Raw genomic sequence first — 21,416 nt, 5'->3', positions numbered from 1 at the left:
AGTTAATGGGATAATAACATACCTTAGCAGTTTTGGCGTAGTACAAAGTTCGTCCTCTCAATTTGAAATATCGCCTTTTCCACCGCTGGAAGGAATTGGTTTGCTTCATTAACATGCCCTCTTTGATAATAGTCTGGAAGCCAAAAAAATAATAATAATGTTTTACATACAGCCTGTACTACTTGCTCCTCTCCCATAACAAAAAGAAGTATTGCTGAGGTTTATAAAAATATTATTTGACTGCCCTCTGCTGGAAATACTTAACACATATTTGAACTGTAAATCTTTTCTATATCCAAACGCAAGAAACAATTGCTTTTGTGTATAAAAGACATTATCATGCTGTGAGAATACAGTTCTTTCAGCAAAAATTATCTTATCAAACTGTAAAAAAACCTCAGGCTAAGGCCAGCCTAAACTCTGATGTCACTTGTTTGACTAAAGTTAGAACACAGAAGGATACCTCATGTAAAGCTATCAGCATTTAATTGCCACAAGAAACAAGCTGCATAACTTAGCTTAATGGAAAAAGTCATAAATAAATATAAATACTTGAAGATAGGTAAATCTTTAAAACATGAAAGTTTTCAATCCAAATGCAATGGATCTGGCATTATCTGACTAACGGAGAACTTCTATCAGCAGTAAGTGCCACAATACCTAATTTAAAAGCTTCACTTAACACTATCTTCTTACCAATTCAAGCAGTTTAGCATAGAAACCAATAATTTAAAAAGATACTGAAGGAATTCCATAACCTATTTGTTCATTCTTTATTTGAAAATAAGAATACATGTATGAAAGATAGCAGTGCTTTCAATTTAAAATGAGGCATCACCATTATACTTAACAATGAATGTAATCACTGAGATCAATAATATAAATCTTATTATATCATTCTACTAAGTTCATGCCCTACCATATGAAACAATCTATAATTTATTTATAGTTATATTTTGAAGATTCTTTAAAAATAATTTAATTAGTTAAATTCACAAAAATAACTAGGCCCAAACTATTTTCTTTAGCCAGATATTCCACACATACTCACTTATTTTAATCTGTTATTGCACATCCAGGTCTCCAACACTTAAAAGTATCCTTTAATAGAGGGATAAATTATCTAAAGTGCCTGTTAATTGCTGCAAATTTTCATGTTTTCCCTTGCTGTTTACTTAGTAATCATGGGGGGAAAAACAGTACACAATCATCACTTCTAATTTGTTTACAGAAGAATATAAATTCTAGTTTTATTAAATTAAAACCAAATCAGAAGTCTTAGAGGAAAAAAAGAATCACATCTGCCTTCCAAGTCAAGATAACCTAAACTAAAACAGTGAAATATTATCATAACTAATTTACGGTTAATGGCATTAAATGAGACAAAAAAATTAGATTTCCTATCTTTATCAGTGATGAAATGGGAAAAATGCATTCACACTTTTCAGGGACAAAATATAGAAGAGTTAGCAAACAGAGTTTGCTTTGTTGACCTTAGGTGATCTCAAAGAAGCTAAGCATATTCAGGCCTGGTTATATTCAGAGCAATGGCTATGAACTAAATTGGAAAGTTAAAAAAAACAAAAACCCTTCAGAAAAAGGCAATGCGGAATGTTTTTTTTATAAGAAAACAGTAACAATTAATCAGTGGAACAACCTGCCTCCAGAAGTTGTGAATGCTCCAGCACTGGAAGTTTTTAAGAAGACATTGGACAGCCTGAGCAGGGTGGTGGTGGTGGTGGTGGACTAGAAGACCTCCAAGGTCCATTCCATCATCATCATCATCATTCATTAAACATGAACCTCAGTCAACTGAACATTCAAATTGACTGGCGCTGATGGTTGACATGGGTTGCTGCCAGCATCCTAGGTATCAACCAGGTACCTCCTTAAAAGGTACCTGGTTTTCACAGCCGGCAGCAGTTTCTCTGTACTTTGATTCACATAGTCATTCGAACTTCGTTTTTAAGAAGACATTGGACAACCATTTGTCTGAAACGGTATAGGGTTTCCTACCTGAGTAGGGGGCGGGGTTAGACTAGAAGACCTCCAAGGTCCATTCCATCATCATCATCATCATCATATTGCTGTATACTCATAGGAACCAGTTCAACATGAGACACTACCTTTTTATTTTCTAGGATAACCACTATCAGATGGAATCCATTATTATAATCCTCAAAATTATATAATAAAAAGAGTACATTAAAGCACTAAAAATGGATGTCATTGAGCCTGACTACTATTAATTTCCCACACACTCATGTATTTTTCAAGACAATAGAAAAAGAAATCCTTTGCTTCTACACTTTTACATGATTTTTTTGCTGACATCTCAGTTTAGCCTACAATCTTGATATCGCCTGGTAATCTCCCACTATCCATCAACCAATAGGGCTGTGCACAGCTTTTGATTAGATTTAAAACTTAGAAGCATAACATCTTTGTGCAATTCTTGAAAACAACAGCTGCTAGAGGATTCCAGGAAAAGCCATTACTGCTTTAAAGAGTTGCTTACATGTGCATTATTCTCATTCTGAAGCATCTTTTTAATTTGATGCACTGTGTAATAAATAATAAGGTCCAAACCTGCTTAGTGTATGAAGATTAGCTATGCTCTGTTAGATGCTGCCCCCTAGCTGGGCTCTACTAAAGCAAGGCACTACAGAACTGACATACAAAAATCTCTTAATTTAAGAATGTTTTCAACTCTTCACAGGATGTGTATCTTCAAAAATCTGCAAGGGTTTTTTCCCCAGACATAGCCATATGTATTTTTCCTACCCTATAACTAAAACAGACAAAAAGAGTAGCTACCCTGACTACTATAAAGTTACCCACATCATCATGAAGTCACCTCTTAAGATCTTTCATAAATTATATATGCAATTCATATTACAATTTGCAACAAATCAGCAATAGGGACTCTGCAGAATTTCAACCAGCAAAATGCATAAATGAGCCATTAGATGAAGTTGAAATTAACAGTTATATTTTCCTAAACAAAATTTGCCTAATTATAACAAGAATTAAGCATTTTTCAGACAAATTTTAATAATTGCTTCCTCCCAAAATAAAGTAAAAAAAGCTATGTTTTCGATGAAAACGATAGAAAAATATGTATTATTACAAGTATTTAAAACAGGTGAAACATAATCAAAGCTTGAATGCTAAAAAAGATTAATAGATATTTTGTATCCTACTACTACTTCATTCTGTTTACTTTAAATTTATGTCAACCCATGTTTCCCAGCCAGCCAGGGTGTTTATTCACACCTACAGAACAAACTCACCTGTGCAAATGTTGAGTACTCTTCCATCTCTTTTAAATTTTGGCTTTAAAAAAATCACTGCTACCTCCCCTTAATTAAAAATAAACCAGGGGATTTTCCAGTATTAGAATATTTACAGGACCTCCATAAGTGAATGACTTAGATATGAAAAACTACCAGAAATGATGTCACTGTAATTGGGCTGCCTCTTTCAAAACACAGATGCTGCTGGGGAAGAAAAATGAACTTGTAGTTTACAGCTGCCCATCTCTGCAAGAGAACTGCTGTTCTATTTATAGCCAGGCAGCTTAGAAAAGACTTTGGTGGGTTTGGGCGGAAAAGGCTGGAGATAAGATCAAGATGACTTTATAGCATTTTCTTTTTCTTTTTTCTTTATATATTGCTACTTTTCTGTAGTTCGTTCATATTCCAGTTAGCAGTTTTCGGTCCTTTCAATTCTAGGGAATGCTTTTTGAGGACCGAGTTGAAGTAAAAGCAAAGTAGCAGTTTTCTTCTCCCTAAACAATCTTTAAAAGAAATAGGACTCCATGGTCACAGCATAATTTTAGGTATCACATGTGGGCAGTTATCCACAGTAAATGGCTAAAGAGAAGAAACCTATTATTCAGCCTCTTCACTTAAAAATGAGCAAGCACTATTATAAGAATTTCTACATTCTCTCAGTAGCTATCAGCTAGTCATAGGAATTAATACATTTTAGTTACCTTGGTAGCCAATGCAAGCACCAATTAAAAATTAAAATCATCAAGAATTTGCATTTCAGCAACACTACTTGGGTCCCAAAGAATGCAATGTTACCCACATAAGAACGAATAAATTGTTAAAAATCAAGCTGTATTGGAACAGGCATCATGGAAAGCTGCAATGAACAGGGAGTTGAAGTCTTTGCAGAATCTTAAGGTTTATGTGAAAGCAAAACTGCCACCTGGTGAGCAAGCTATAGGTTGTAAATGGATATATAAGATAAAGAAAGGAGTAGATGGAACTATAACCCATAAGGCACGTTTGGTTGCACAAGGTTTTGCCCAAACTACTGAGGATTATGACGAAGTGTTTGCACCCAGTCTAAGGGCAACTACTTTAAGAGCAGCTTTAGTATGGGCGGCTAAAAACCAATATATGGTTACCCATGTAGATGTTGAAACTGCATATTTACATGCTCCATTGCAACATACTATTTATTTAAGAATACCACCAGGATTGACCAGTGATAGAGACCATGATTGTTGGGAGTTAAAGAAAAGCCTCTATGGATTGAAACAATCAGGCTATGAGTGGAATAAATGTATAGTTAATGAGTTGAGTGCATTAGGTTTTGTAGCCAGTAATGCTGATCCTTGTTTGTTTAGAAGGGAACACAACGGAGCATTATCTTTTCTTTTATTATTCACAGATGATATTGCAATAATAACAAAAACTGAGTTAGAAGCACAAACTATCATTTCAAGATTGCAAACTAAAGTCACAATTAGAAATCTTGGGAAAATTAGCCACTATTTGGGGTTAGATATTGTGAAAACGAATAGGGGTTTTAAGGTGTCGCAAGCCAGTAAAATATCCCAGTTATTAAAGAGATACAATATGGAAATGTGTAAACCAGCTAAAACTCCGATGGCTATGGATTTTAAGGACACTAATGTTGAGAGTCCTGTATTTGATAAGACTATGTACCAATCTTTGATAGGAAGTCTTATGTATCTGAGTAATTGGTCTAGACCTGATATTTCTTACTGTGTAAATCAATTGGCTAGGTACAACAATAATCCAACTGTTAGACACTGGCAATCAGCTAAACGAGTATTAAGGTATTTGAAACAGACTATTCACTACTCGTTATATCTAGAGCCAAATCGTGAGTTAATCCTTACAGCATATGCAGATGCGAGTTTTGCCTGTGATACAAACACTCGTAAATCTACTTCAGGGTTGGCTATAATGTTGGGTGATTCTTTAATTGGATGGAAGTCTATTAGACAAAAACACATAAGCTTATCTACAATGGAGGCTGAATTTTCATGTCTATCAGTGTTATGTACAGAACTGCTAGTGTACAAACAATTATTGTTAGATATGGGTTTAGATGTAAATGATCCATTTATTGTGTATGGGGACAATCAAGCTGCAATAAAGATGGCTAATAATGCTGCAGTAAGAACAAGATCTAAACATACTGATCTTCGTTATTTAAATGTCAGACAATGTGTCAAAGATAAATTAATACAGTTAGAGTATTGTCCATCTGATGTAAATATTGCAGACCATTTTACAAAGGTACAAAGTGCTGTGAAACACAATGCTAATTGTGAAAGAATGTGCATAAGATTGTAAGAGTTATATATTATTCTACCCAAAGGGGAGAATGTTAGGCATATGGTGTTAGCCTACAATGTTGGGTTGAAAATATATTAACCATAATGCTATGTCTTTAAGTAGTTAATTGGCCAATGGGTGTGTAAGTGTTCTCATGGCCATAAGAGGAAGCTAGGAACGTAGCTTCTCTCTCTCTCTGAATTCACTGATCTCTACTATTACTGTTTTTGCTCTGCTGTTGGTTTACTACTGTTGTAACCTGAACTGTGTATTTGACCTCTGGACCGGTAAGAAGACTTTGTAGTTTGGATTACTCCTTGGACTGTTGCTATTGTGTATGACTTGGACTGTTTATTTTTGACTGTGCATTTTTGTTTTTACACCACCTCAAAGTAAAATACTTTTTGCTTTTAACAACTCAGTGTACTCTTACTGTGTGACTCTTGCTGCTCTCAGTACCCTTCCTTGTTTGTGCAACTCTTTGGTAGCACAAGGAGACCTCTGCACTACAAATTCCTTAACAGGGGGCAATAAGCTGACTTTGTAAATAATGCCGCTTGGGGGGGGGCAAAAGCCCTAATAAGCAGGCATTTTCATAGAATGAAGGCTATTGCTAAGCACATTGATTTGTGCTTTAGATTGTAAGCCGCCCTGAGTCTTCGGAGAAGGGCGGGATATAAATGGGATTAAAAAAAAAAGCTGTGTCTTCTTTCCTTTTCACAACCAAGAACATTGTATTAAGTACTATAGTTAAGTGAAGATGTAAATCTAGACTGCCCTAATAATAATACTTTCCTTTTCAGATGAAAAAGAAGGAAATAATGTTTATTGTAAAAAGCCCTCTTGGTTAAATGATCTGCTCTAGGAGATAAAAAATGAGAAATCATTTATATTTACATCCTAGCCATTGTGTAGATCCAAGTAATCTGTGGCTAGATCCAAGTAATAGTGATTTGCCTGGTTCAGCAAATAACATTAATGAGGCATAAAACAACAATATTATGAAATATATACACAAAGTTGTTACTAATGGATAATAATTTAGGATAATCTCAACAAATGATCCTCCTATAAGTTCTGTAATGTCGTCTAATAAAGGAGAAAAAATCATTTTGGAGAAAATATATTTCTGCAATGTCTTCTGAGTAAGGAGAAAAATAACCCTTTTGAAAAAGAGCTCAAGAAAAGAAAATGTTCTTGCTTCCTGAAGATATGCATTGTTACTGTACCTCTCCTCTGCAGCTGCAAAATTTTTCTTTCAAAATTTTATCTCTTTTCAACAATGAATACAATATACAGTAGCAACATCTATTAGTATCTGAGCAAAAGCCATTCCTTCACATAGATGAGCAAAAAGTCATCCCCTGAATTTAGGAATCTGAATGCCAAGCAGATGAAAACAAAATTAACCCCCCCCCCAAAGCAACTGTGCATATCTTTTACTTACTGGTGTTGGAAATTTAATTCAAACTGTAAGTCTTTGCAAATGGAGACCACAAACTACATTGTGTCCGAACCCTATTATTGTTTCTATTTTCTGCAAAGTATGGGTGAGAAGAAGTGGAACAATCTGAAAAAATCTGGAACATATATATGGCTACGGGTATCATTTTGGTAACCATGCACAAAAGCTCATATAATCAGTTAAACAATAAAATTCCTTACAGTAATACCTTAATTTCTATTTACTGCTAAGAACCTACTATTTTTTACATTCTGGAAATATCTGGATTCTTATGTTCTTCACCACATCCTGTTGCCATGTGATCCACAGATAAACTGTGCTGCTTGAAGTATAGCAAAAATTTACGAATAACTAAGTTTGTAATAAATTTGTGTACCAGTGGTGAAAAGTAACACGAAAGTAAAATAGCAAAATAACAGATTGTAAATTATTATAGATTGTAAAGAATTTATTTAGGCTAAATTGCAAGAAAAAATTCCTCTGCCCTATATATTCAGTAGTTTTATAACACTTATCATGACTAAAACTTCTACAATCCTGCAAGTTAATTTATCATTTTCTTTCCCAGGGTCAATAAGACTGTCTTCTCTAAACAGAACAGAATTCAATCTATATTATTTCAATCTAATATTCAGTGATTCAACATATGACCTACATGGAAAATATCCCAGAATTCTCTGTAGTTTGAACTCTCCCAATAGAAGGTCTAGAAAAGGTTCCTGTCCAAATAAAGCTGGACAGCCCAATGTTTTTTCTATATTCTAAATCTTTAATGCATAACATACTTTCCACTAGATAATAATGCATGCGGCAACAACTATATTGATATCTTCTGGGGTCCATACCAAAATTTTATTTTATTTTTTTAAATGTAGTTACAACAAGCAAAACATGGAGAAGCTAGTAATATCATTATTTCAATGAATATTTCTAAGTCTTACATAGACCCAGAAGCATTTTAAGAAACTTAAAAAGTGCATCAGTAGTGATGGCTGCATGTCTTGTTTGAGAATCTATCAATCTTCTCAGAAATTAGACAAACATAACCAATCAGAAATAGGCAAACAGTGCTAGGGCTTTTTCTAGCACTATGACTTGATTTACTCACAATCCTAAATAGTTTCAGTGAACCAAAACATTTGGGGAGCTCTGCTCTGTACCTTTGGAATTAAAATTAATTGAAGCTTATGGACAAATACTCAAAAGCACATCTTTGATACAATGTATCTGTACGATCATTGGTGAGAAACAAATCATGAAAGCCACAGGATTTTAGTATTTGAGTGGCTGTGAACTGAATGAGGAGCAGCTGGCTTCAGAGTTATCCGAGGGAGGCAATGTTGAGAACTAGGAGCCTGAGATGGCTTCAGTGGGAAACTTGGGGAGCCAAAGTCAGAAATGGCAGAGGTGGGCAAACAAGGCAAAGCTGCTCAGCAGGTGCCGGGACACAAAGCTAGAACCACTGGGTAAACAGCAGGTTGTGCAGTCTGGGTAGGAGATGCACCTGCAACCAGTCAACACTAACGAAGAGTTGCTGCCCCCACTCAATTCATGGACGCGCAGGGCTGAGCAGAGAGAGGAGCAATAGAGATCAATGAGGCTACTCATGAGGAGGTAGCCTTGCCTTTCTCAGTAAGGTGCACAGGGTGGTGTCCATTTAACCAGGTGTTAGAACTTAGTCGGTGTTGGAGACCGGAATCTGATTTGCTGTTTGTCCTAAAGACCTCATCCTGCCTTATCATGTCTTGAATCCTGTGATAGTGGTTTTGTTATGCCTTTGTGATGCTGTCATTGCACTTTTGTCTTGTTCAGATGTGACCCTGCATCTAGCCTTGCCATCTTGGCTCCCCCGTCTCTTGCCTCGCAACCCTTGGAGCAGAAGGAACTGCAACTGACCTCACTTCAGATTCTGAAATTTGCTATATGGTTGGCCTAAGATTCTTTTCCCCCCCCCCGCTTTTTTATTACTTTATAACTAAATAATAGGAAAAATAGGGGAAGGAAAAGGGAAGAGAAAAGTGTAGAAAAGAAGGGAAAAAGAAAGAAAAGGCATTGACTTCTGACTCCCTTTGGTGCAGAAGAATAAGATAATAACATCAAACCTCAACTTTTTACTTTTACATAATAGTATAAACTAGCCATTTCTAAACAACAATCTGTGTAATCAGTAAAACCCAAAATCAGTTTCCTTTTTTTCCTCCACAAGCACAAACTCTAGAAGCAGTTTCCAAGTAGAAAAAAAAGTACTTGTGTTTTTTTAATCAAAGCAATCAATTTAGCCATCTCTGCTAACTCCATCAGCTTTTGCAGCCATTCATCCATTGTGGGGATTGAAGCATCCTTCCATTTTTGTGCATAAAGTAATCTTGCTGCCATCAACATATATAACATCAAAGTTCCAACTTTTTTCCAAGTCTTTTTCCATTAAACCCAAAAGAAAAAATTCTAGTTTTATCTTTATGTTCACTTTAAGAATCTTCTGTATTAGACTATGAATCCTACTCCAATATTTCTTTGCTTTATCACATGTCCACCATAAAAGATAAAAAGTCTCTTATTAACATTTGCATTTCCAACATTCATTTGAAATACCTTTATATATTCTTGATAACGTATCTGGTGTTAAATACCAATGATAAATCATCTTATAAAAATGTTCTTTTAAATTGTAATTTAATGTAAATTTTAAACCTTTCATCCACATAATTCTCCCATTGTTCAAGCGTTACATGATATCCAAAGTTCCTTGCCCACTGAATCATACAACGCTTTACATATTCACTTTCCAAATTCAAATTCAGTAATGTTTTATAAAAATGATGTGTTTATCACTACCACACTATAGGATTTCCAATTCATTTTTAACAAAGACAAACCCATAACTCTTTTTGTCTAAAGGGAGCCTTGATGGAGCAGTGGGCTAATGCCTCCTTAAGTAACACCAGCTGCCTGCAATTAGTGCAGGTTCGCATCCCACCAGGCTCAAGGTTGACTCAGCCTTCCATCCTTCCGAGGTAGGTAAAATGAGGACCCAGATTGTTGGGGGCAATTAAGCTGACTTTGTAATAATGCCGCTTGGGGTGTGTGTGAAAGCCCTAATAAGCAGGCATATACATAGAATGAAGGCTACTGCTAAGCTTGTAAGCCGCCCTGAGTCTTTGGAGAAGGGCAGGATATAAATGGAATTTTTAAAAAATAATTAAAAAAATAAAAATAAATATGTTGTAAATATATAACCAGTGGCAGACATGTCCTTCTGATTCTAGCTCTTCCTTAGACTTGAGGATAGGATCACCAGAATTAAAAGATATTATTTTACCATAAGTCTACCAGTCCAGCTTCAGCACCATTTCTTTTGTAAAAAACAAAGCTTCCTGGGGGGACACCCAAAGAGGCATCTTCGTAGAAAACCTTGTTTTTATGTGTATTCCAATCTCTCAGAAGATTGGCACATCTAACAAAGTGGTTGTTGAAATCAACATTTACTTTAACCCTGTCATACCATAAATAACCGTGCCATCCAAATATTAATTCATGACTTTCTAAATCAAGTAGCCTCTTATTCTGGAGGTGCACCCACTCTTTTAACCAGACCAAACAACAAGCATCTAAATACAATTTCAAATCTGACAAACCCCAAACCCTCTTTCCTTATCATCCTGCAGTAGCTTATATCTAACTCTTGACTCTTGAGGGAACTTTGTCACACCTTGAAACGGGTCTTGCTGTAAAGACGTTTTACATGCATGGTGAGGCCTGGTGAATGATTGGGTTTAGTTGTACTAATAAATACATCTAACTCCCTCCCATGCGCATGTGCTCATGGACAATAGCTATTATTATAAACAAGGAAACTAATATTAGAGATGGGATGACAAATTAAAAGCACCACAGTAATATGCAGAGTAATCAAAGCATTTGAGGAAGAACTGAAGCTCTGACTGAGAAAGTATGTAACACATGTTGTGCTTATAACATCCTGTCTACAACTTTACTTACTGTTTTCATTCCTGGAACAAAAAACCCCCACACATGGTTGAAGTACAGTACTCCTAGTTTAAACCTTTGTCTTACTCTATGACTCAAGTCAATTATGCTTCCTTAAAAATGTAATATGGCATTATGTTTTATAATGTTATTGCCTCTCTCACACATAAAAATCTCATTATACTACACGGTATAAATACCCAGGAGCAGAATATTTGCTTTGTGAATATGAATAAGAAACAGAAATGAAACAGAAAAGTTAAGACTAAACATACTTCAGGCTTTATGAAGCTTAATGTTTTCTTGCCAATATATGAGATACAAGGAAAACATTTTCTTAGCACATGAGATTTATTGCAATGAACACTTAAGATCTAACTCGCTGATAAATTCAAGAGACCAAGTTCTTGGCTACAGAACTAACACTTACTATAATACGATAAAACTCTCCAAAGCTTATAATCATTCAAAAGAATAAGAACAATCCTACAGTGACTGGGAGGAAATTGGATTAGGAAAACAAATCCTATACTTATGGTTCATTGGAATACTGAGTATTTCTCATTGAATTAAAGAAATGTTTCAAACTCAAATCACAAATGCCACATGGGGACCCATTAGCCTGAGGGCTGCAAAAACCAAAGCCTTTTCATCTAATGGTAGAAAACTTACTTTCTGATACCCACATTTCAGTCTGTAATCCGTACGGTACAGATGTTGTTGAACTGCAACTCTCATTCAAACTGGCAAGGTTGAGATTGGATATAACAGTTCAGCACCATTAAAATAGCCATAAGCTATCTGTTGCCCACAGACCAAATTTCAAAAAGATTCAATTTCCGAAAAAAGACACATTAATTTCCAATCCCCACCCCACTGAGTGTCTGTCAAACTTCTAAGTCTTTTGTTACCAGAAGCAACTACAGGATTTCTTTCCCCAGACCCCTTCTTCACACTTTTTACAGGTATTCCCAGCCAAGGCTGTTGCAAATCTTAATTCCACAGATAGCCCCCTAAAGACTTTCCAGTTCTCAACTTGCAAAAAAAAGCAACCTACATATCTACCAAAACAATCCCTCCCCCCCACCCACCCATTATAAAATTACACCAGAATCCTTTTTACCAAGACAGGATTTCTTATTCTTGCTCACCCCATTTTCTTCCTGTGTTCACATTTTTTTCTTAATTTCCAGAAAAGGAATCATTTTCACAAGGTAATTTTGTTCCCCTGAAATACCAATATGAAATGTGTGAAGGGGAAATCACAGCAGCACACTTCCTTACTCCTCCTAGCTCATATTCTTCAAGGAGAAGGTGAAGGATCGAAGAGATGGCTGCAGTGCTGCCAACTCAAAGCTGGTTGATGTTGCAGCCTTTGTGGCTTCACATGACCTTATTTCTTTCCCCCCTTTATGGTATGTAGGAAAGGTACTGTTTTAATTAGCAGCTAACCTGCAGGCAGTAGTTTCCTCAAACAAACAAAAAACAAACAAACAAAAAACAGAATGCCAGTTATCTTTGTTCAAGCAGCTGAGTTCACCCTCCAGAAGCCTCACCTGTCCTGACCACCAAAAACAAACTGAATCGTCCCTCAAATTTGCTTGAAAACCTCTTCTGCATAGATTAGTACAACTACACTTCTATTTGGTTTTTTTCAGTGCTACTGCTAAATAAGAATTGTTGCAGTCTATCAAAAAAATGACCTAGAGCAGGGGTGTCAAACTCAATTTCATTGAGGGCCGCATCAGCATTGCGGTTGCCCTCAGGGGGCCGGGTGGGTATGGCCAGGGTGGGCGTGGCCTACTGGGTGGGCGTGGCTAGAGTGCGTATGGCCTACTGGGTGGGCGTGGCCAGCTCTACATCATTCGCATGAAGGGTGCCTATGGGGGCCTGGGCAGGAGTGGGACAGATCTGAGGGTCTCTGGCAGGAGGAGGGTCTCTGGGCCAGGGCCAAGGCAGTGGGGGCCGTTCCCTCACTGTTTCCAGGATGGCTTCGCGGGCCACATGAAACCACTTTGCGGGCCGGATCTGGCCCCCGGGCCTTGTGTTTGACATGTCTGACCTAGAGAATTGTGTGTTTGAAATCTCTATTCAAGAGGACCAAGTGCACCTTTCTGTATCTTAAAGAGCTGGCTTTATATGATTAACAGCTACACGTTACATATATGTTTTCAAAGTTTTTTTTTTTTTGCTAAGATTAAAGTGTCTTACTCCCAATATGTAACAGAATACACATTAAAATGCTTAACTGCACAGCTGCTTCTACTCAATTCATTTTTTCTGGAATAACCTTACTTTGTCTAGTTACCTTTAATGGGAAATCCTTAAAACATTGTTTCCCCATCTTTGTTATTCCGCTCTTTTCTACTTTTCTGCCTTGTATTTATTCAGACATGATTTGTAGTCATTTTATTTTAAACATAATAGCAGCACCAGTCTACACAGTGTAGAGATGCATCACATCATTACATCATTTAAGAAGAATTCTTCCTTTTTAAATGAATTGGGACGTGGGGTGGTTAACCCACATATACCTATTAGCAACTTCTTAAGTACACATAATATCCATTAGATTATTCCCTTTTAGGAGAATGAAACATAATAAAATGAGTCAAACTTAAAAGATTTGAATCACTTTGTGGTGAGATGGGCAGCAAACAAATTTAATAAGTAAAAATATTTTAGACAGCACTATTCATTATTACCCTCCATATTTTCTATCCTATGTAGTCATTTATTTCTCACAACAGACCATAACTATTATCTTTCCATCAATGTTTGCTCAAATTAAAATTTCTCCATTTTCAGATCTTTAGTAAACATTTTATGAAGGTACACAAAATGTATCTATTTATTCTATTTTCTTGCTATTTATGTATCACTTGCAATTGTTCACTTGTAACTCCATTTCCCCTGTCAAGCAACTATCTGGATCTAAGATCCATTAATTGTTAGAGCCACCCTCCCTGTTGCCTCATATAATTAACTTTCTCTCACCCTATAACAATATCATATCTGCATATAAAATAAATCTATGTTCCTATCTTGAACCAACACACTGCATTCCTTATCTATTACTTATAAATACTATACATTAAACTATCAAGGATACATTGCATATCCTCATCTTAAACCAGCTTCAAATTCATTTATTTTCCTCGCCCACTTTCCATTCACTTGAACATTTTTTACTTTCTCTTCCTGCAGTCCCAGTTCTGTACTTTTATTCATCTACAATAATTACTTTCACTTCTTTTCATTTTTTCCATGTCCATTTTTGTTCCCAAATTTACTGTTGACCCTTGACAAAAATGATTGGCGTTACATTCATAACCATTCATTACTCTTGTAACTTTCACTCATTCAGTCTTTCATCATAAATAAATCAAATAAATCAAATCACTCCTTATATGTATGTTTTTTTTACAGTTTATATGTATAAATATAAATAGATTTATGCTCACACCATGCACATCAAATAAATAAGACTTTTTTCTAAGCAAATACTTACTAGTCATAATTCTCATTCATTCTTAGGTCTTCAAATGGCCAGATCGTTATTTTGTATGCTTGCATCTCACTCCTACTCATCCATTCATATTGCTTAACAGATTTTTTTTTGTCCTGGATTGTGTTCATTGAGAAAGTCTAGCTTTTTTTTCATTATCACCATTATCACTCACTTTTTTTGTCGTAGAACGCTCAGAACAGAGTTCTGGCACCTTTTTTGGATGGAACCTTGTAGGGTAGGCAAGGCCGGTTGTATGACATGTGTGAGTTCCGGCACCTTTTGCTTTTACAAAAAAAGCACTGCTCACACCTAATATGCAACTATCACTAACTGCAGATTTCTAGTTTTTTACATACCCATAAAAACCTAAGTTGATATCAATTCATACCTAGTGAAACTTTAGTTCTTTCATTCATATTTAAAATGCACTTCATTTCCATACATGCAACTCTGCTCCATAAAATGAACAAGCAACATCCAAGTCAGCATACACACACTTTAATCTACAAATATTCATGCAAATTTACTCAAAACTGGCTTGTCACTGTTCAGGAGAATCTCTATGATAAAAATTAATGTTTTATAAAGAATTATTTTTTGTTTCAGACAATACCTGTAATTCTCAATAGACAATATACACAATTTTTTATGGACAATGGGACTAATGAGTAAGGAAGAACAGAAAATGCTCTTAAAATGTTTGCTTTATTCTACTTCCATTTAAATAAGAAGCAATGTTTTAACAGTATTAGAAATTCTGTTGTTACAGTGAAGTCCTATCACTATTCTGCCGAGTCATATAAGATGCAAACATTTTCTGCAAACCCTTCAAAAGAGATGCATCACAATGCATGAAAGCTACACTGCAGATAGTAAGGGAAATGGCTGTGCCTGCACATGCATGCAGAAACAGCTGGGAGCAGCTTCCAGACAGTCATGTGAGTCTGGGAAAAAATGTTGTTACTTTGTATGTTTAGCATACACTGCTGTGTATTCTGAAGCATTTCTTCCAAAGGATTTACACAATCCTATAACATATGTTCCAATCATGCTATTTCTTTCACTTTTCATTAGATGAATGTAAGGAAAGCAGGAGCAATAAGGGTTGGATTAAAAGTCACAAAACATTGTGATTGATAGTTCTGAAATCTTGATTTGCCTTGAGAATGATACTTACCTTAGCTAAAGATTTTCAAGCAGATTAAAGCAATGGAATCTTAATGGCTATACATAATTTCTGTTTATACTCCTTGTACTTACAGTGTTTATATTCACATACCACAAGCAGTGTGTTTGGGTTTTGTTACAGTTATATTGACGTAGGAAATGATGCAAAACATAGTAAGTGATTCATAGTTGGATTCTGCCTTATTTGAACTCTCCAAAAATATGGTATTAATCAAAGTATTAATTAAAGTATTCTGATCTGAGGAAATTGCCATACCACAATGTTCTCCCTCAGCAATGCTTGCATCCTAAAATTGCATTCATGAGACTGATATACCCTTTTTTCACAATTATAAGGGAATTGTTTTATCAGTTTAAATGTATTGTTTAAAACACTATCAAAATATTTAAGGAGGGAAAATTTCAAATATCGGTGGTTCAGTTTTATGTGATTTCCTAGGAATCAAGCAATTAGGAAACATTTGCTATAATGTATAATGCACTGCCAGGAACTCTAAACTGGCACCCAAATGAAAAGAAAAACTACACACCAATATTATAAGGTGGGCTTGGAAAATGTTTTATGAAGCTTCCATCATCTCTGTTGTTTTATACTTTTTATGAATTATCAACCAGACAAATTAATCAAGTTACACAATGCTTACTATAGATATGACTATTGCATTACAAATTAATATTTTTCCCTATGTGAAATATAAGCATTTTTCCAGAGTTCATTTGTTACATATCCTCGTCTGAAAGAAAAGTTTTTTATAGCTAATATTCCTGAATTTCTCTATTTTATTTATATAGAAATCAAGAAGCCTAGAATAACCCTTTTCAGTCCTCAGCTAAAGATTATACAATGTATACTTGAGTTAATTGTTTTGTTGGAAACAAGTGTAGGTTCAACATACTTCAGGCCATACAAGGACTACATTGTTCCTGTATTCAATCTGTGCAGCCTCCCTACCCATTTGTGTTGCAGACTGAGACAATGACCAGGAAACAGATATTCTGAAACACCTGAAAAAGATGTCAAGTGAAGAAATCCCTTCCTCAACCAAAGGAAAAAATAAAATTCAGAACAAGAAACTCCTGGGAGCTTCGAGGCAGCCTTCCCTCAGCCTGGATCTATGGAAGCAGCAGAAGGTCTATTCTGGGGGAAAGAACCTGGTAAGATAGACCAGTCAGGTGGAGAGGTTGTGTCTACAAGGCAAGACCTGGAAAGATATCTTTGAGACCAGTGTTGGAGTTTAGGAAGCAGACTATCTGAGCTGTACAAGCCTGCTTGGGATACTTGCCAAAGGAGTAAAGGGCTGAAAAAATCCTGGGTTCCACAATTGCCTCTAATAGCAAAACACCAGTGGGAGGAGATCAGGACAAAAATGTGTCTTCTTTGGAAACTGAAGCTTCCATCTGAAAGACAACTTGTCTGCAACAACCAACACCCAGAATCCCTCACCTTTGATTAAACTGGCTGGATCTGTTAGGAGTGGCCATTCATCAACATCTGGACAGCCAGATGATTTAAATGTAATTATTCAGAGTTAAATTTTTTTGCATCAATGTATACAAAGACTTCAGTGACTTACTCCCATCCCCCATGGTCTTAGCCACATGTGGTACTTGTAACAGATTGGCTTTAAGAACCCAGTGTGAAATCAGAAATTCATTGCTATAATTCTCCCTAGTAGGGAAAAGCAGCTAAATTTATCTTTGCCATTTAAGATAACCGTAGACCTTTTGCCAAAAAAGTGATAGTTTTATCCATACTTGTAAGAACGTCAAGTGCTGAATTCAAAGCAGAAAATATAACACTTTTCCTTCTTTCCAAGAAGCTTACTTTTTTACAGTTGTGTTATAAAAATGCTGGCAGAAGGTCCAGAAAGATTGTGTGATACTACTTTCTAAACTCTGGACACCCTGAACCAAAACAGTTATATAGTGTGCATTTGTGAACAGTATGTGTATTATGTATGACTAATAGAACTCAGTTCTGTCAGGCAGTGACCAAGTCTTTACCTTTAACAAATTGGCCATTGAGAAGTGGCAGTCACTAGTGCTCCTAGGTAGAATCTTCAGATGATTTGGATTTATATGCTGCAACTAAATACACCACTGCCTCCCAATGATGGAGACTGCATATAAGTTTCTTAACTTTTAAAACAGTGGGAAGATCAATTATTGGGTTTGCTATCTTTTTTTCTTTGAAAAAAGAGGCTATTATCTGCTGTTCTGCCCCCTAGAAAGGGAGGAAACAAATCATTTTCTCCCAGACATCACTCCCATCTAAGGTAAAGGTAAAAGTTTTCTCTGTCCAGTCATTTCTGATTCTAGGAGGCAGCGTTCATCTCCATTTCTTAGCTGAGGGAACCAGTGTGTGTCAAAAGCCCTTTCTGTGGACATGTGGCTAGCATGACTATATGCCGAGACACACAGAATGTGGTTACCTTTCCACTGAAATGGTACCTATTTATCTACTTGCATTTGCATGTTTTCAAATTGCTAAGCGGGCAGGAGCTGGGACAAGTAACAGGAACTAACCCCATTGTATGGAACTTGAATCTCAAACACAGGCTGCCAGCTTTCCAGCTGAAAAGCTCAGTGTCTTTCCAGCTGACAAGCTCAGCTGAGCCATCACCCCCTTCCCATTATTCTTCTACATCATTCATATACATACATACATATACATATACATATACATATACAAACATACATACATACATATATATATATATATATATATATATATATATATATATATATACACACACACACACACACACACACACACATATACATACATACATATATAAATATTCTTATTCTCTTGAATTTGTTACCACTTCTTTGTTACCGGTCACGATGTGCCTGGTTGACTGTTCCATACTTTAGACAGACTCTCTGAAAAAGCCTTGACTGAATAAGCAACCAGATACAGAGGAGCCAGTCAGTAAGGACAAGTTAGCCTACCAAACTCAGTTTAATTTATCCTGATTAAACCAATAATAAAGTTTGGCACAAAATGAGAGCATTTAAAGCACTCGTCAGATCAAAGCATAACATCACCCAGACGGGAAAAAAAAATAGTAGAAACTTCTGCTTAGCTGTGCTCCCTCTGGGAGTAACTGCTGTTGCCACTGAATTCACCAGACCACTATGCTGCCTAAAGGGGGAGTCTGCACGCAAGATCATAGATGTGCGAGCTAAAGGGAGGATTCTTTATGCCAAAAACTGGTTTCCCACGGAGAATGTGAGAACAGCTTGGTTTCAACAGAGCGATTTCCCAGTTCAACTAGTGCTTCTAGAACAAGCCCCAGAAGCCCACCCAGTACCCTACGCTGTGGCTTACAAACCACAACGGCTAAGCCAAAATCCCAACGAATGAGTGAGAAGCAAGTATGAGCCCTGCCAGCGGGGATGGGGCCTTCTTGGTCCACTCCCGGATTTCAACATTTCCCAAACCTCGAGAGAATGGAGGCTGCGGTGCCCGAGCTCTCCCTTTTGTGCAGGGTGCAAGGGACGAGCCCCAGCGCCGAGCGTCCCTGCCGAGAGCAAGCGCATCCGCTTCTGGCCGCCGCCTCCCCCGCCCAACGGCTTAGGGCAGGGGTCGGCAACCTCGGCTCTTTTATGACTCGTGGACTTCAACTCCCAGAATTCCTGAGCCAGCATAGCTGGCTCAGGAATTCTGGGAGTTGAAGTCCACGAGTCATAAAAGAGCCCGAGGTTGCCGACCCCTGGCTTAGGGCAAAGCCGCAGCCCCTGCCGCAACAAGCGCCTGTCACCTTCTCCGGCTCACCTGGGCTCCTTCTCCGCCTGCGTGACCCTGTGGCCGGGCTCGGATCCGTTACGGGGAACGGGTGAAAGGAAGGATGAGGCTTGGAAGGATGAAGGGAACGGAGCCCGCAGCCTCCCCCAACCCCGCGCCCGGGCTTGGGACTGGTGGGGAAGGGGAGGACGGAGCGAGGGGCGCCGAAGGAAGTCTTCCCCTTGCCTACCACCCCGGTTTACGGCTGGGGGGGGCGGATCGTCGGGGGGGGGGGCTGGGAGGGAGAACCGAGCTGGGAGGTTGCGGGCCCGGCGTTTTCTGCCTGGAAAGGGCAGAGTGGGAATGAAATGGAGGATGGGAAGCCTGGGGAGGGAGGGAGGGGGAGGCAACCCTCGCCTCTGCTCCCCTCAAGGCCCGACCCTCGGAGCTCTCACCTTCTGGCGGATCTGGCCGGAGGTGGAGACCTTGCGGATGAGCTTCTGTGGCGAGCCGGATTCTTGCTCCGGCTCGCTGTCCGACGACTCATCGGCCGTCGCCGTAGGGGCAGCGGCGGTGGCCCCGGCCTGGGGTTGCGAGGCTCCCGCCGCCGCCGCCGCCGCTGCCGCCGCCGCCGCCATGCTGCAAGGTGAGGAGCAGGGCGGGCAGCGCCACCTAGCGCCTCAAGCGGCGCCGTGCAAGCGCCAGCCCTGCGTGGGCTCAGCAGCAGGGGAGAGAAGCCGGCAGGCTGGTTGGCCCTCTGGCGGACTGGCATCGCATTGGCCCGAAGCAGCCGCCCGCCCAGCGAGTGGGAGCTCGAGATTTCTCTTTCGCACGTGAATAAACAAACGCTCGGGATTTTCGGTTCGATGACTAAAGCACTTAGAGCAGGGGTCTTCAAACTTGGCCCTTTTATGACTTGTGGACTTCAACTCCCAGAATTCCTCAGCCAGCAAAGCTGGCTGAGGAATTCTGGGAGTTGAAGTCCACAAGTCATAAAAGGGCCAAGTTTGAAGACCCCTGACTTAGAGTCTGAGTGAGGCAGAGTAATTAATCTACACCTTTAACTCAGTTTATTTCTCTGCCGTGATTCTCTCTACTTCGGTAACTTGAAATGATTCAGATTATTCAGCGGGGGCACAACTCTGGCATTCACTGAAAGCAAGATTAGATTAGATCAGATTGCTTGCTTGCCTACACAATTACTGCCTTTGTGAAGTGGATTCATTCAGGGCACCTCCGCACTTGTCCTTTAGTTCTATTACGGTTCAGTTTTATCAGAGTTTCTAACATACTGCTGGAGTAAATCCACTGAGTTTTCAATCTTGTGGAATCACAAAGGTTCAGACTTCATACTGGGAAAGAACTGTCACGCAGAACGATTTCCAATGGGGCCAGTATGTGCTATCTATCTATGCTCATGTCCATGCTTTTAAGCTGTAACTTTTGAGGTGAGTTTCAAGTCAATGCTGATCCTTAAACTCAAAAGCATGCAAGCTACTCAGAGCTCTCACTCTCCCCGCTCTCAAATCAGCTTTATTTCTTTATTATTTTAAAAGCGCACATTTCTTATGCAAATCTATGCACCAGCAATAGCACAGATAAATAACTGTAACAGCAATCAGTACATTACTGTGATTTTGTGGTCTGAGTCAAAGACATCCCCCCAAACAAATGCAGATATTACTATGCAGGTTCATCCAACATCTTAGCCCAAATTTTATAGGTCTTTAAGGCCTTACAGAAGGTCAGCCAAGTCCCATGACAGAGTATCGTGAGTATACTACGGTAAGTCCCACTAGATGACAGTGCCTCAAAGAGTGGATCTGAAGGATGCCTACTCTGTTGGATCTGTTGGTATGGGCAGAAACAGTTGGAGACAGATGGTTGTAGCAGAACAATTGAGGTATCTCAATACTGTTTAAAGGCAGCCTC

General features: G+C 38.2%; 1 protein-coding gene across 1 annotated transcript in view; it reads right to left on the bottom strand.

The window, feature by feature from the left end:
* The window catches only part of DGKD (diacylglycerol kinase delta), a 72,907-nt gene extending 52,755 nt beyond the window's left edge, over positions 1–20,152 (bottom strand). Inside the window, exons 1-2 of the mRNA XM_081329538.1 lie at positions 19,940–20,152; positions 23–133 (exon numbers count right to left, since the gene is read on the bottom strand). Of these exons, the coding sequence (XP_081185664.1) occupies positions 23–133; positions 19,940–20,122 (294 nt within the window). The 5' untranslated portion in view covers positions 20,123–20,152. The remainder of the gene's footprint in view (positions 1–22; positions 134–19,939) is intronic.
* Between the last annotated feature and the right edge of the window lie 1,264 nt (positions 20,153–21,416).

The sequence above is a fragment of the Vipera berus genome, assembly GCF_964194415.1.
Source record: "Vipera berus genome assembly, chromosome: 5".
In the NCBI taxonomy this organism is placed as follows: Eukaryota; Metazoa; Chordata; class Lepidosauria; order Squamata; family Viperidae; genus Vipera; species Vipera berus.
The sequence above is the reverse complement of the archived record's forward strand: the minus strand, read 5'-3'. Positions and strand labels throughout refer to the sequence as shown.